Source organism: Littorina saxatilis, linkage group LG8 (genome assembly GCF_037325665.1).
Source record: "Littorina saxatilis isolate snail1 linkage group LG8, US_GU_Lsax_2.0, whole genome shotgun sequence".
Taxonomy (NCBI): domain Eukaryota; kingdom Metazoa; phylum Mollusca; class Gastropoda; order Littorinimorpha; family Littorinidae; genus Littorina; species Littorina saxatilis.
This window is the reverse complement of record NC_090252.1, coordinates 51437894-51451984: the sequence shown is the minus strand read 5'-3', so window position 1 is coordinate 51451984 and position 14091 is coordinate 51437894. Positions and strand designations below refer to the sequence as shown.

General features: G+C 42.4%; 2 protein-coding genes and 1 long non-coding RNA gene across 3 annotated transcripts in view; 1 reads left to right on the top strand and 2 right to left on the bottom strand.

Moving 5' to 3' along the window:
- Window positions 1–2482: 2482 nt before the first annotated feature.
- LOC138974721 (uncharacterized) lies at window positions 2483–7641 on the top strand. The gene is made up of 2 exons (XM_070347444.1): window positions 2483–7075; window positions 7374–7641. Exon 1 carries the CDS (start codon window positions 2483–2485, stop codon window positions 6773–6775), a length of 4293 nt encoding a protein of 1430 aa, XP_070203545.1. The 3' UTR covers window positions 6776–7075; window positions 7374–7641.
- A 2733-nt stretch (window positions 7642–10374) lies between these two features.
- LOC138972365 (uncharacterized) lies at window positions 10375–11929 on the bottom strand. The gene is made up of 3 exons (XR_011457577.1): window positions 11782–11929; window positions 11264–11379; window positions 10375–10428 (listed from the first exon to the last, which is right to left on the bottom strand). It is a non-coding gene; the product is annotated as an uncharacterized lncRNA (long non-coding RNA).
- Window positions 11930–13266: 1337 nt separating this feature from the next.
- The window catches only part of LOC138974720 (synaptogenesis protein syg-2-like), a 2768-nt gene continuing 1943 nt past the window's right edge, over window positions 13267–14091 (bottom strand). The window contains exon 4 of the mRNA XM_070347443.1: window positions 13267–13277. Within this exon, the coding sequence (XP_070203544.1) occupies window positions 13267–13277 (11 nt within the window). The remainder of the gene's footprint in view (window positions 13278–14091) is intronic.

The window sequence follows — 14091 nt, the reverse complement described above, 5'->3', positions numbered from 1 at the left end:
TTAATCTTACTTATCTTGATTTGATTGCTTTCTACTATACAGATAAGGTGTTAAGCAATGAACAGCTTCAAAGCTTAGCAGAAACACTGGCCAGTGAGAATTAAGATAAATGTCACAGATTAGGAATTCCGATACAGAGCGAATGCAAGCACCTGTACCTAGACTAACTTACTGTGACGTCTTTATTATGACGACATGCTTTCGACGCCATTGTTTTGACGTAAAGCAGACAGAAGCTGCGTCACAACAACAAGATCGTTTTTACCTTGGAAAGCAGCGAGGTTGTGTCGTCTGTCTGCTGTGTTTTATGTATCGTGACTGTATTTTTACGAACCAGTATGCACATGCCATCTTGTTCGGACCTTCATACGTAGTTGTGTGAGTATCAAGATATAATTCGCAGCCTGATCGACAGGGAAACGCTAATGGGTCTGAGAGAACGAATGGAAGACGGTTGGCATGCATGCGAACGTGCGTGAAAGAATTTTGACTGTCTATTATTCATAAAGAAATGTTCGGAAATAAGCTGCTTGTCAAATCATAAATTAAAAATGTTTAATTGATTAATATTGGACGAACATTGTGAACGAACAGACGGCACTGGACATACGTAACCTGACCGTAGAATTACTCTGTTGAACAGAGGATTAGCAAATCTGTATATGGTTTTTTTCAGACGTTTCGGGGAAGTTTCGAGGAAGCTTCGTAGCAGTTTCGGAGAAGTTTCGTATCAGTTTCGGAGAAGTTTCATAGCAGCGTCGTAGCAGTTTCAGGAAAGTTCAGGAAAGCTTCGGAAACAGTTCCAGGGAAGTTACGGAAAAGTTTTTCGTGGTAACGCCATGGACTTCATTGTGAATCGTCCACGCTCTGAGTCTGCTATGGAATCATTCCATACCTGTATTTCTCCAGTGTTCTAGTTCTACCTGGAACGACTTCATGTCCCTAGTTTCGTGTTATAAACTATCACTGAGTAACCTGAAAACCGACTACACGACCGAAGTGAATCGAGGACTTGCAGCAAGTAAACAGCACACTGAATCATTCCATCATTGTAGTTCTCCGGTGTTCTACCTAGAATGATTTCACGTTCCTAGTTCCGTGTTAACTATCACTGGGTAACCTGAGGACCGACTACACGACGGAAGTGATTCCAGGACATTGCTGAACGATCCTAACCTTAAATAGACTGTGTTGTCCAAACGGAACTTTAAAGCTAAGTATCACTATTTTGTGTGTGTATATCTAGTCCAGAGTAATGTCTGTCTGTTCGTATTATTTGTAATTAAAGTTATTGTAAAATTAAAGGTAAAGTGGTGTCCATTTTTTTTTGTTGAAAAAAATAATGTGTTAAGAGAGTGCATGGTGAGATGTAAATATCTCATGTGACCCTGACACGCGATAAATGGGGGCTCGTCCGAGGATTTATAAAGGTCACTAGATCAAGGCCACGTAACTGTCAAGGTCACATAAACTTTCATTAGTTGTAAGACCCCCAGGTTACTTTAACCTTGACCTAACTTTCATTTTTAAATATCGCAACACCACTTTACGTTTGATTCTATTACGTCCAATAGGATGACTGACGAGTGCGTGAGTGAGGAGTTCTGAGAGACCAAAGTGGGCGGTTGGCGGGGTAACTCAGAACATCTTTGTTGGGTGGATATTAGACCAATTAGTGTTTGCCTGATTTGGTCCAGTTCCTAAATTATTTAGAGTCACGAGAAGTCGTGATTTGTAACTGACCACCCTAACTCACGATCATATCATCATCATCATATATACGTAATTGCTGTAACTTGTGTCGTATCACTGTAATCACGTTCTCAAACCCCGCAGTTTTCCAAGGTAATCTATCTAGCGGATAGCCGCATATGTTCTATAACTACGGATGTTCTGTCAGACTTTTCAAGAGTTAATTTATAATTAGTAGGCACTCCAGGTTGAAATACATTTTTCTTCTAACAGTAGCGTAGATGTACGTTCAGCCTAGTAATTATAAGTTCGTGTAGCAGTACACGAAGGTAAGAGTCTTGAACATAAGTCCATGCAGTAACACATGACATACCGTTCACGTAGAGCATAACATTCTAGTGTAGAAGTACACAAAGTCGCTAATTAATTCTAGTGCATGAACCTACAAGTTGTCGCTAGATATTAGTGTAAAAGTATGCAAAGTAACTACGGAAGAAAGTTACTACAGGCATCGTATACATGAGTGCAGGAGTAGCACAGTGACTGAATGATGGTTACGTCATACCGTTGGGAGAGGCCGTAATCATACATTGTCAAACAAGAAGAGTATTCCTCGTCTGAGTGATCAGACAAAATATACCGGTAGTAACGTCGCGCGGACCGATCAGCGTTGATACGCGCGCGAAAGTTTATCGGACGTCTTAGCGCATAAGACGAGTTACTAACCGGAGCGCGAGTTGCGCGGGAGTTCGGTAATTGCGTATTTAGTAGATTGATAAAATTCGCAACTATGCCGAAGTCAAAGAAGAAGACGTCAGGTGATAGCAGTCGAAGCAACCATAACGTCGAGGATGACGAGGGTTTCGAATCACCATTGCTTGTTTTCAAGCAAGACGGACTTCTGATGGGTTTGTCAGGTAAGGACTTGATAGACTACATCGAAGGCAGGAGGAAAGAAGCCGCAGAAGAGAAGAAGAGGAGAGAAGAACAAGACTTCATCCTCAGGAAGATGCAGTTGAGCGCCGACCTAGGTATGCAGGACTACAACGAAAATGCTCACCATTCAGCGTCGAATGGAAGCACCAACAGTAGTCGGGACAAACCAAAAATGAAATTGCCATTTTTGGACGACAAGGACGACGTCGAAGCCTATTTTCGCCAGTTTGAAAGAGCTGCGAAAATTTCCGGCTGGTCGGAAGATGAGTGGGCAGCTAGGCTTGGCTGTCTACTAAAAGGGAAAGCGCGAGAAGCATACACTCAACTTCCGGACGAGGAAGCAGAAGAGTATGACTGCGTCAAAACTGCGATTTTGCGTAGGTTCCAGCTGACAGCAGAAGCCTACCGCAGGAAGTTCCGAGGAGCAAAGAAGGAACCGAGCGAGAAAAGCAAGGAATACCTCACTCGGTTGGACCTGTTCGTCACACGGTGGGTGGAACTATCGAAACGGGAAGGTAGGACCACGGATATGCGAGAACTTGTTCTACTCGAAAAGTTCTTGGAGGGGTTACCAGCGGATCAAGCGCGATTTGTCCGCGAGAGGGACCCAGTCGACACAGCTGATGCTGTGAAGAGCGCCAGTTTGTTTGAAGAAGCCAGAGAGAGTGAAGGACGCAGGAGTCAGGGAGGCCCCAGTTTCAATCGAGGACCTAAAGAGGACCACCCACAAGTACAAAGTAACCATTCCGATCGTAACCATGCCAACAGAAGCAAAGATAAGCAACACTTTCCACCGAGGAGACCCACACCACCACCACATGGAGGAGCGACCCGCGGTTGTTTCTTGTGCGGTGGATCTCATCTCGCGAGGAACTGTACAAAGAATAACAGAGCAAGTCAAGAAGCTACAAGTGTTATCTTATCTGTAGCAGTCGAAGGGAAACCTAGCCCTCTTTGCCAGAGTTGCCGGCATTTGGATTTCAATCCTCAGTGTCAGGTTAAGGTAAACGGACAAGAGGCGAAGGCAATACGCGACACAGGAGCGTCGACCATCATTGTCGACCGGCGTTTGGTACCGTCAGACAGTTACACGGGGGAAGTCAGAACCGTCACTCTAGCTCAAGAAACTGCGACTAGCAGTATGCCTATGGCCAGAGTACACATGGAGACACCATTCTTTCAAGGCGACACAGAGGTGATCGCGATGGTAAATCCTGTACACTCAGTACTCATAGGTAACACACGGAAAAACGGTGAGGGAAAAGAAGAGAAAGTACCGCTATTTCCGGTTGTCGAGACCTGTGCGCCGGTACAGACCCGAGCACAGGAAGCCGCCGAGAATAAGGCACCTACGCAGCCTGAACCTCGAGTGAAGATCATCGATGTCAAACCGGAAGAATTGAAGCGCGAACAACAAACTGACCCGTCGTTAGCCAAAGCTAGAGAAATAGCAGACAAGAAAGGCAACAAGGACACTCTATACACATGGAGCAAGGGCATCTTGTATCGTACATACAAGAGTGACCAAAAGAGTTTCAAACAGGTAGTAGTACCTCAGCGATTCAGGAACGAAGTCCTGAAGTTAGGGCATGATAGTCCTATGGCCGGCCATTTAGGAGGGAAGAAAACTCGAGACAGGATTTGGCGAGATTTCTATTGGCCGGGAATTTGCGGCGACGTTCGCCGCTACTGCGCGTCGTGCGACGCATGTCAGCGAAGTACTCCGAAAGGGGCGACACGGAAAGTGCCGTTGCAAGCGATGCCTCTCGCTAGCACTCCTTTCGAGAAAGTAGGGGTAGACATCGTCGGACCCATCTTACCTGCATCCGAGAAGGGTAACAGGTACATTCTTACCTTAGTGGATTACGCCACTAGGTATGCTGAGGCAACCGCTCTGAAAAACATCAGAGCGGAGACAGTAGCAGAAGCTCTCGTAGAGATGTTCACACGGTACGGAGTACCGAAAGAGATCGTCACCGATCAAGGAACACAGTTCACGGGAGAAATCATGCAACAGCTAACAAGACTGTTAGCTATGAAAAGCTTGCGCACTAGTCCGTATCACCCTCAAACCAACGGTCTCTGTGAGAAATTCAATTCGACATTGAAGAATACTTTGAAGAGAATGTGCCAGGAACAACCCAAGCTCTGGGATCGGTTCATTCCTGCACTACTTTTCGCCTACAGAGAAGTGCCGCAAGAGAGTCTCCAGTTCTCACCATTCGAGCTTTTGTATGGGCGAGAAGTCAGAGGACCCATGCAGATCCTTCGACAGATCTGGACAGACGACGACGTGGAAGAGGAAGTGAGATCCACGGCTGAGTACATCGTGGATCTATCCAACAGAATCGAGCAAACTTGCTCAATAGCCAGAGAAAACCTCAGTAAGGCTTCCAAAAGATACGCGCGCGTGTACAACAAGAAAACGCGCCTGAGAACCTTCCATCAAGGAGACAAAGTATTGTTGTTGTTGCCAGAGAAACACAACAAGCTCCAGTTGACGTGGAAAGGTCCGTTCGTCATCAACGAGAAAACCAGTGACTGCAATTACAAGGTAAATGTTGGGAAGAAAGTGAAAATATATCACGCCAACCTACTCAAAGCGTACCTGGAGAGAGAAGAAGTGAAAGACGAAGTTGCTGTCGTCATGGAGAACACAGGACCAGATATGGAACCGTACATCACGGACCATATACCTCTACTCCCTCTCCAAGCTACAGAGTCATACAAAGATGTCAAGGTCAATCCCGACCTCGACTCTACCAAAGTCTTTCAACTGACTGAGCTGGCTAAGCGTCATCAGAAATGTCTGACTGATTTACCAGGGATGACGCAATTACAAGAATGTGAGTTGAAACTCACAACACAAAAACCTGTGTACGTCAAACCGTATCCTTTGCCACACTCTCAAGTGGAGACTGTGAAGGAAGAAGTACGGAAGATGTTAAAGATGGGAGTGATCGAACCGAGCGTTTCACCCTACAATGCTCCAGTGGTCCTGACAAAGAAGAAGGACGATTCGATCCGTTTCTGCATCGATTTCCGTCGTCTAAACCAGGTGACCGAATTCGACTCAGAGAAGCTACCTGACATCGACTACCTTTTCAGCAAGCTGAGTAAGGCAAGGTACTTTTCTAAGGTCGACCTTTCAAAAGGGTATTGGCAATTGCGCATGCGTGAGCAAGATAAGCCAAAGACTACGTTCAACACTCCACTCGGATCATTCCAGTGGGTCACCATGCCTTTTGGGCTGAAGAACGCGGGAGCTACCTTTACCCGCATGATGAGGAAGTTAGTCGCCGAGATTGACCGGGACGACGTCGACAACTTCATGGACGATATTTTGATCGCCACAGAAGATTGGGAACAGCACCTACAAGCGATAGAGGCCGTTTTCACCAAACTGGAGAAGGCTGGTTTGACAGCCAAACCGTCCAAGTGTTTCCTAGGGTTTGAACAACTGGAATACTTGGGACACCGAGTGGGGCATGGTTCAATCCAGCCAGAAGAAGACAAGGTGACGAAGTTAGCCAACGCAGAACCTCCCAAGACGAAGAAGGAACTTCGTGCATTCCTGGGACTCGCTGGTTACTACCGCAAATTCGTACCGAATTTTGCGGGGATCGGCACACCTTTGACAGATGCCACAAAGAAAGGGCATCCAGATAAGCTCGTCTGGACACAAGAGATGCAGTCAGCTTTTCAATCACTCAAGGACGTACTGACTAGCAAACCAGTGATGTTGTTGCCTGACAACGACAAACCGTTCGTATTACGAACAGACGCATCAGACTATGCCATAGGTGCCGTCTTGATGCAAGACAACGGGAAAGGTCTACAACCTGTAGCATACGCCAGCAGGAAGCTGAACAAAGCTGAGCGGAATTATGCTACCATCGAAAAAGAATGCCTAGCAGCAGTGTGGGCAGTGAAGAAGTACGAACCGTATTTGTACGCAGTACACTTCACTTTGGAAACTGACCATCAACCTCTCCAGTACCTACGGAAGTCCAAGACAGAAAATGGAAGATTGATGCGTTGGGCGATCCAACTACAGCAGTATTCATTCACAGTGAAGGTGATCAAAGGAGTAGACAATGTAGGCGCAGACTACATGAGTCGTTCAATCTGTGTAAATATGGATTAAAACAAAGTTTCATCCTCAAAGGGGGGGGCCTATGTCACAGATTAGGAATTCCGATACAGAGCGAATGCAAGCACCTGTACCTAGACTAACTTACTGTGACGTCTTTATTATGACGACATGCTTTCGACGCCATTGTTTTGACGTAAAGCAGACAGAAGCTGCGTCACAACAACAAGATCGTTTTTACCTTGGAAAGCAGCGAGGTTGTGTCGTCTGTCTGCTGTGTTTTATGTATCGTGACTGTATTTTTACGAACCAGTATGCACATGCCATCTTGTTCGGACCTTCATACGTAGTTGTGTGAGTATCAAGATATAATTCGCAGCCTGATCGACAGGGAAACGCTAATGGGTCTGAGAGAACGAATGGAAGACGGTTGGCATGCATGCGAACGTGCGTGAAAGAATTTTGACTGTCTATTATTCATAAAGAAATGTTCGGAAATAAGCTGCTTGTCAAATCATAAATTAAAAATGTTTAATTGATTAATATTGGACGAACATTGTGAACGAACAGACGGCACTGGACATACGTAACCTGACCGTAGAATTACTCTGTTGAACAGAGGATTAGCAAATCTGTATATGGTTTTTTTCAGACGTTTCGGGGAAGTTTCGAGGAAGCTTCGTAGCAGTTTCGGAGAAGTTTCGTATCAGTTTCGGAGAAGTTTCATAGCAGCGTCGTAGCAGTTTCAGGAAAGTTCAGGAAAGCTTCGGAAACAGTTCCAGGGAAGTTACGGAAAAGTTTTTCGTGGTAACGCCATGGACTTCATTGTGAATCGTCCACGCTCTGAGTCTGCTATGGAATCATTCCATACCTGTATTTCTCCAGTGTTCTAGTTCTACCTGGAACGACTTCATGTCCCTAGTTTCGTGTTATAAACTATCACTGAGTAACCTGAAAACCGACTACACGACCGAAGTGAATCGAGGACTTGCAGCAAGTAAACAGCACACTGAATCATTCCATCATTGTAGTTCTCCGGTGTTCTACCTAGAATGATTTCACGTTCCTAGTTCCGTGTTAACTATCACTGGGTAACCTGAGGACCGACTACACGACGGAAGTGATTCCAGGACATTGCTGAACGATCCTAACCTTAAATAGACTGTGTTGTCCAAACGGAACTTTAAAGCTAAGTATCACTATTTTGTGTGTGTATATCTAGTCCAGAGTAATGTCTGTCTGTTCGTATTATTTGTAATTAAAGTTATTGTAAAATTAAAGGTAAAGTGGTGTCCATTTTTTTTTGTTGAAAAAAATAATGTGTTAAGAGAGTGCATGGTGAGATGTAAATATCTCATGTGACCCTGACACGCGATAATAAATATTTTATATTTTGCATTAAAAGATGACTAGCAGTGTGAAGCTTTATCCTAATATTGATGAAAGTGCAGCAGAAAGTCAACAATTCAGACTGGCACACATTAGTAATATACAAAAACAACTAGAAGATGAATTAGAAAAATATTCTCGCGCTAGACGTAAGTACTCAACAACTTACAACAGCCTTTCTAATGCCAGCACTGGTTCTACTATCCTTGCATCAGCTGCAGGTGTAACGGGAACAATTCTGTTAGCTACCGGAGTAGGGACTCCAGTTTCTCTAATCCTAGGTGGTGTCGCAGCAGCAGTTGGTGGTTTATCATTTATAGCATCAGCTATAATGAAAAAAATTGTGAAAAAGCTTGAAAAACACGAATCCATTTCCACTCTTGCATCATCAAAATTGTCTAGCCTAAAACTGTCTATCAGTAAAGCACTTGAAGATTCAAAAGTTTCTGACGAAGAATTCAAACAGATACAAACAGACTTTGATGACTACAAAAGTAAGAAAGCAAGTATTCAAACAAAAACACGAGCTGAATATAACAAGCCAATCGATATAGAAGATCTGAAAAAGCAGTTTTTAAAAAAGGGGATTCAAATAGGACGGGAAGAAAAAGTAAAAATAGAATCACTTGTAAAGAGTTAACTATTCGTTTAGACAGTCACATTGCATGTATCAGATATAATTCTAACAGTGAAAGAACATATGAAGTAAAGTTTGTAAATGAGAGAGCGTATTGAGCTTAAGAATGTTGTATAAGAGAAAGGGGGAATGTACGTTCTGGGTTACTGATTCCGACAGACCCGGCATTGGTTCAAAACAACCTTACTTTACTGTATTTTTTTGTTGTATGGATTTATGCAGTATTTTTCTGATTTTGTCGCATGTTTCATTTTAGTAAAAGTTTAGTCCAGAAGCCTATTTTGGGTTAATATTTAGGGTCTGTCGGAATCAGTGAGCCAGAACGTACATTCCCCCTTTCTCTCATGTAATAACGATATTTCTTAATCACAGTATGAATTGTAACCTTCATTGCACAACACAACAATCCCCAACCTTTACTTAGATATTAATTTCTTTCTGTGTAAACAATATTATCATACAATCAACAGTCTGCCTGTTTTCTGTGACCCGTTTCTCACGACATAAAAAAGCCGAATTTAGAGGGAATTCTTTGCTTGACAGAAAAAGAGCAATGTTTTAGTGTTGTTGTTTCTGGTCACGAGAACCCAGGGTGAGGGAGGTGAGAGGTCACTCAAACCCGATTCAGCATCGATCCTATTCTTTGTTTTTCCTCGGCCTACTCTTTCAAATAAGATTCATACAAAACACTGCGACTTTCAACATGTTGAATCGTCAGAGTTGTCAAAAAGCAACTGGAGGCAATAATCGTCAGGAGACACTGGGCGGTTAGAGGAACCACCATACACAGTATACAGGGAATAATCATCTTGCGGGCAATCAGAATCTATATGTCATCACCAAGAGGACAATTTATATACACAGCAGGTGCTGGCATCTCTAGAGGCGTGTACATGTATAATTGTCTTCACTGCCTGTTTCTCTTGTCGATTCATAGTCGTCTCTAGAATAAGACATGGCACCAAAAGCGATCATCTCATGGTTAGGATCAAACTTCAGCAGAATACTACGATTTCAGCACATATAATCTTCAGCATTTTCAAAAAGAAAATTGAGGCACTAATCTTCAGGAGAAACTGGGCGGTTAGAGGAACCACCATACACTGCATGCAGGTAATAATCATCTTGCGGGCAGTCAGAATCTACGTCATCACCAAGAGGACAATTTATATACACAGCAGGTGCTGGCATCTCTAGAGGCGTGTACATGTAATTGTCTTCACTTCCTGTTTCTCTCGTCGCTGCATAATCGTCTCTGGAATAAGGCATGGCACCAGCAACACTCATCTCTATGTCTTCTTGTTGGTCAGGATCAGGCAGTCCATGGTCCCCCTGGCGCAGGCAAGACAATGATATTCCTGCTGCTGGCAACTGAGACTGTGGTCTGCGGGGCTGTTGCTGTTCCTCGCTGTTAGACGGCATGTCCACATCCTTTAGTAGATCTTTTAGTAGAAGTGTTTAACTGTCGAAGCTGCTTTTACCTAAGAGACCGACTGTATATTGTGCTGTTGTACTTGTCAGACTTGATTGTACCAAGTCCTTCACATGTTGTAATGCGCTTAGAGCCAAATATTTTTGTTTTTTGTAAGGGATAGGCGCAATATAAATACACTTTATTATTATTATTATCCATGTATATCTCGGAGCTGGTGTCTTCGGTTGAGCCACTGGCCTCGGAATCCTGCACACAGGTGTAACAAGTATTCTCGCTGTATAATGTTTTTGGGGAGACACCATGGAGCATTGTACACGGAAGTGAATTAAAAAACCCACAAATAGTACATTTAACTGAGCTCTTAATATCAGTGTCATAACGAATTTAATGAAGGCACATTCAAAACACTCCGAACACAAAGTCAGCACAGTTCAAACCAGCTCTACTAGACATAAGGATTATGTTATTGTCAAACAAAAATAACCGGTCGCTGAAGTTGGAAACAACCATTATCATTATTATTATTATTATTATGAAGTCTTATATCGCGCGCGTATCTCCAGACTCGGACTCAAGGCGCAGGGATCTATTTATGCCGTGTGAGATGGACTTTTTTACACAATACATCACGCATTCACATCGACCAGCAGATCGCAGCCATTTCGGCGCATATCCTACTTTTCACGGCCTATTATTCCAAGTCACACGGGTATTTTGGTGGACATTTTTTATCTATGCCTATACAATGTTGCCAGGAAAGACCCTTTTGTCAATCGTGGGATCTTTAACGTGCACACCCCAAAGTAGTGTACACGAAGGGACCTCGCTTTTTCGTCTCATCCGAAAGACTATCACTTGAACCCACCACCTAGGTTAGGAAAGGGGGGCGAAAATTGCTAACGCCCTGACCCAGGGTCGAAATCGCAACCTCTCGCTTCCGAGCGCAAGTGCGTTACCACTCGGCCACCCATCCATTATCATAATCAGACTTAATTGCTATATTGTTTAGATATATTGTTTAGTAATATTGCTATACTTAACGTGTGATTGCTAATATTTTGCATTGTTTTCGTTGACTTACTTGCTCACTGGCATGGTGCGAACCTCTGTCTTGATGGTCTTCTTCAGAGGTGGAATCATCGTCCACGTCCACATACACATTAGAGTTGCTGTCTTCACTGGCCTCTGAGGCTTCAACTAAACGACACAATTGAAAGAGACAGTATAGCATGATTTTCGTTTTTCATCTGGTATTTCTAGGAAAGGGAGTGACATTGCATCTGCACATGTAGACAGACGGATTGTCATGCACTCGTTCGCTCTATTGATAAATCAACTAATCGACGAATTACTAATAATTAATGATGTATTGTCTGTTTATATATACATTCATGTCAATCTGAGTAGAAACAGCTTTTTAATATACATCTGTGGACACAAAATGAAAGCAAAATATTTACAAGTGAAACATGCTGGCTCAGACCAAGTCTAATCAGCAACATAAAATCTTGACAATAAATAAATCTTTAACTTTAAAACGTAAATCATACTTTCTTCCTGGACTGATATAAACATTTAGATCTTAATCTATCCTCATACCAATGTTCACAAGTTCATGTCTGTTGCGTGCGGCGTCAGCGTGTAATCTGTTGTTAAGTCTCCTTCTGATAACGACGATGATGACAATGACAATGGCATAAGCGGGGACAGCAAACAGACCCGTCACAAATCCTGAAGGATCATAGCCTTTGTTTTCTGCAAGGGTTATTAACAGGCGTGTGTTACAAACGTTGATATAACTGCCAGTATCAGAGCAGCTATTATTTTATCAACAGTAACATATAGTCGGTACAAATCCATAACATAATGATAGACTGTCAATGTCCGAAAAACAAACATAAAAAAACAAGAACGATAACTTTATCCGACGTTTTATTTTAGGAAATGAGGTTAGATTCAACAGCTCTTTCATCTAATTCTTTCTTTCTTTCTTTCTTTATTTGGTGTTTAACGTCGTTTTCAACCACGAAGGATATATCGCGACGAGGGAAAGGGGGGAGATGGGATAGGGGAAAGGGGGGAGATGGGATAGAGTTACTTGTTAAGTGTTTCTTGTTCACAAAAGCACTAATCAAAAAATTGCTCCAGGGGCTTGCAACGTAGTACAATATATGACCTTACTGGGAGAATGCAAGTTTCCAGTACAAAGGACCAAACATTTCTTACATACTGCTTGACTAAAATCTTTACAAACATTGACTATATTCTATACAAGAACCACTTAACAAGGTTTAAAGGAGAAACAGAATCCGTTAGTCGCCTCATACGACATGCGGGGTGCAGAGAAATAAGGATGTGGAAAAGAAGACTTTTGGTAAGTGAAATAAAGGTGATGGATCCAGTCAGGTAGAAATAAGACAACAAGAAAAGAATTGGAAAACTGCAGGGAATAGTAGGGAGAGTTTTCTTGGAAGGAAATATAGGTGAAAGGACTGGTAAGGCAGAAATAAGACAAAAGAAGAGAAGAAACAGAACCGTTAGTCGCCTCTTACGACATGCTGGTTAGCATCGGGTAAATTCTTTCTAGTCCCAACCAATATGGGACTCCCCCTAACCCGCGGGGGGTCTTTCATCTAATGATATGTTAAGCAAACAGAAAGACACACACAAGACAAATGAAAAGTAATAATGAAGGTTGTTTACTTTGCTTTGGATGTTGCTTCTTTGGAAACCAGTCATTGACAATTCCAGAAAGCAAAGTCTTTGAGAAGTAACAACCACAATGTATACAAAAAAGTAACTCGTTCAAGAAAGTCTTGTTTATTTGGTGACAGAGACAAAAAAAGACTCGGCAGTGTCCAAACAGAATGTATTGCATTTAACGTTGCTCATCAGATCACTATGACCGGATGTAATGTGCGCAAAGGTCCTTGATTACAAGTGTACCACGATAGCAATTTGTCTAAGAATAGATAGAACATGATTTATACAAAAGAGAAAAACAATCAAGCGTGCATTTTGTGGTAAAAACAAACAAAATGTGACGAAATTTGTTCATGCGATCTGATAATGAAAAACAATGTTCTATGTTTGAACTATAGTGAGAATGAACATCACATTTTTACATTTAGTCAAGTTTTGACTAAATGTTTTAACATAGAGGGGGGAATCGAGACGAGGGTCGTGGTGTATGTGTGTCTGTGTGTGTGTGTCTATGTGTGAGTGTCTGTGTGTGTGAGTGTGTGAGTGTGTGTGTGTCTATGTGTGAGTGTCTGTGTGTGTGTGTGTAGAGCGATTCAGACTAAACTACTGGGCCGATCTTTATTAAATTTGACATGAGAGTTCCTGGGTATGAAATCCCCGGACATTTTTTTCTTTTTTTCGATAAATACCTTTGATGACGTCATATCCGGCTTTTTGTAAAAGTTGAGGCGGCACTGTCACACCCTCATTTTTCAATTAAATTGATTGAAATTTTGGCAAAACAATCTTCGACAAAGGCCGGGGTTTGGTATTGCATTTCAGCTTGGTGGCTTAAAAACTAATGAGTCATTAAAAATCGGAAACTTCTAATCAAAATTATTTTTTTATTAAACGATCCAAAAACAATTTCGTCTTATTCTTCGTCTTTTTCTGATTCCAAAAACATATACATATGTTATATTTGGATTAAAAACAAGCTCTGAAAATTAAAAATATAAAAATTATGATCAAAATTAAATTTCCGAAATCGTTTTAAAAACTACTTCCTCTTATTCCTTGTCGGTTCCTGATCCCAAAAACATATAGATATAATATGTTTGGATTAAAAACACGCTCAGAAAGTTAAAACGAAGAGAGGTACAGTAAAGCACAGCGCAATCGCAACCGCGCCAAACAGGCTCGTCACTTTCACTGCCTTTTGCACTA

Excerpts from the sequence above, each read along its gene's own strand:
- LOC138974721 (XM_070347444.1), top strand. The coding sequence starts at position 2,483 with ATGCCGAAGTCAAAGAAGAAGACGTCAGGTGATAGCAGTCGAAGCAAC.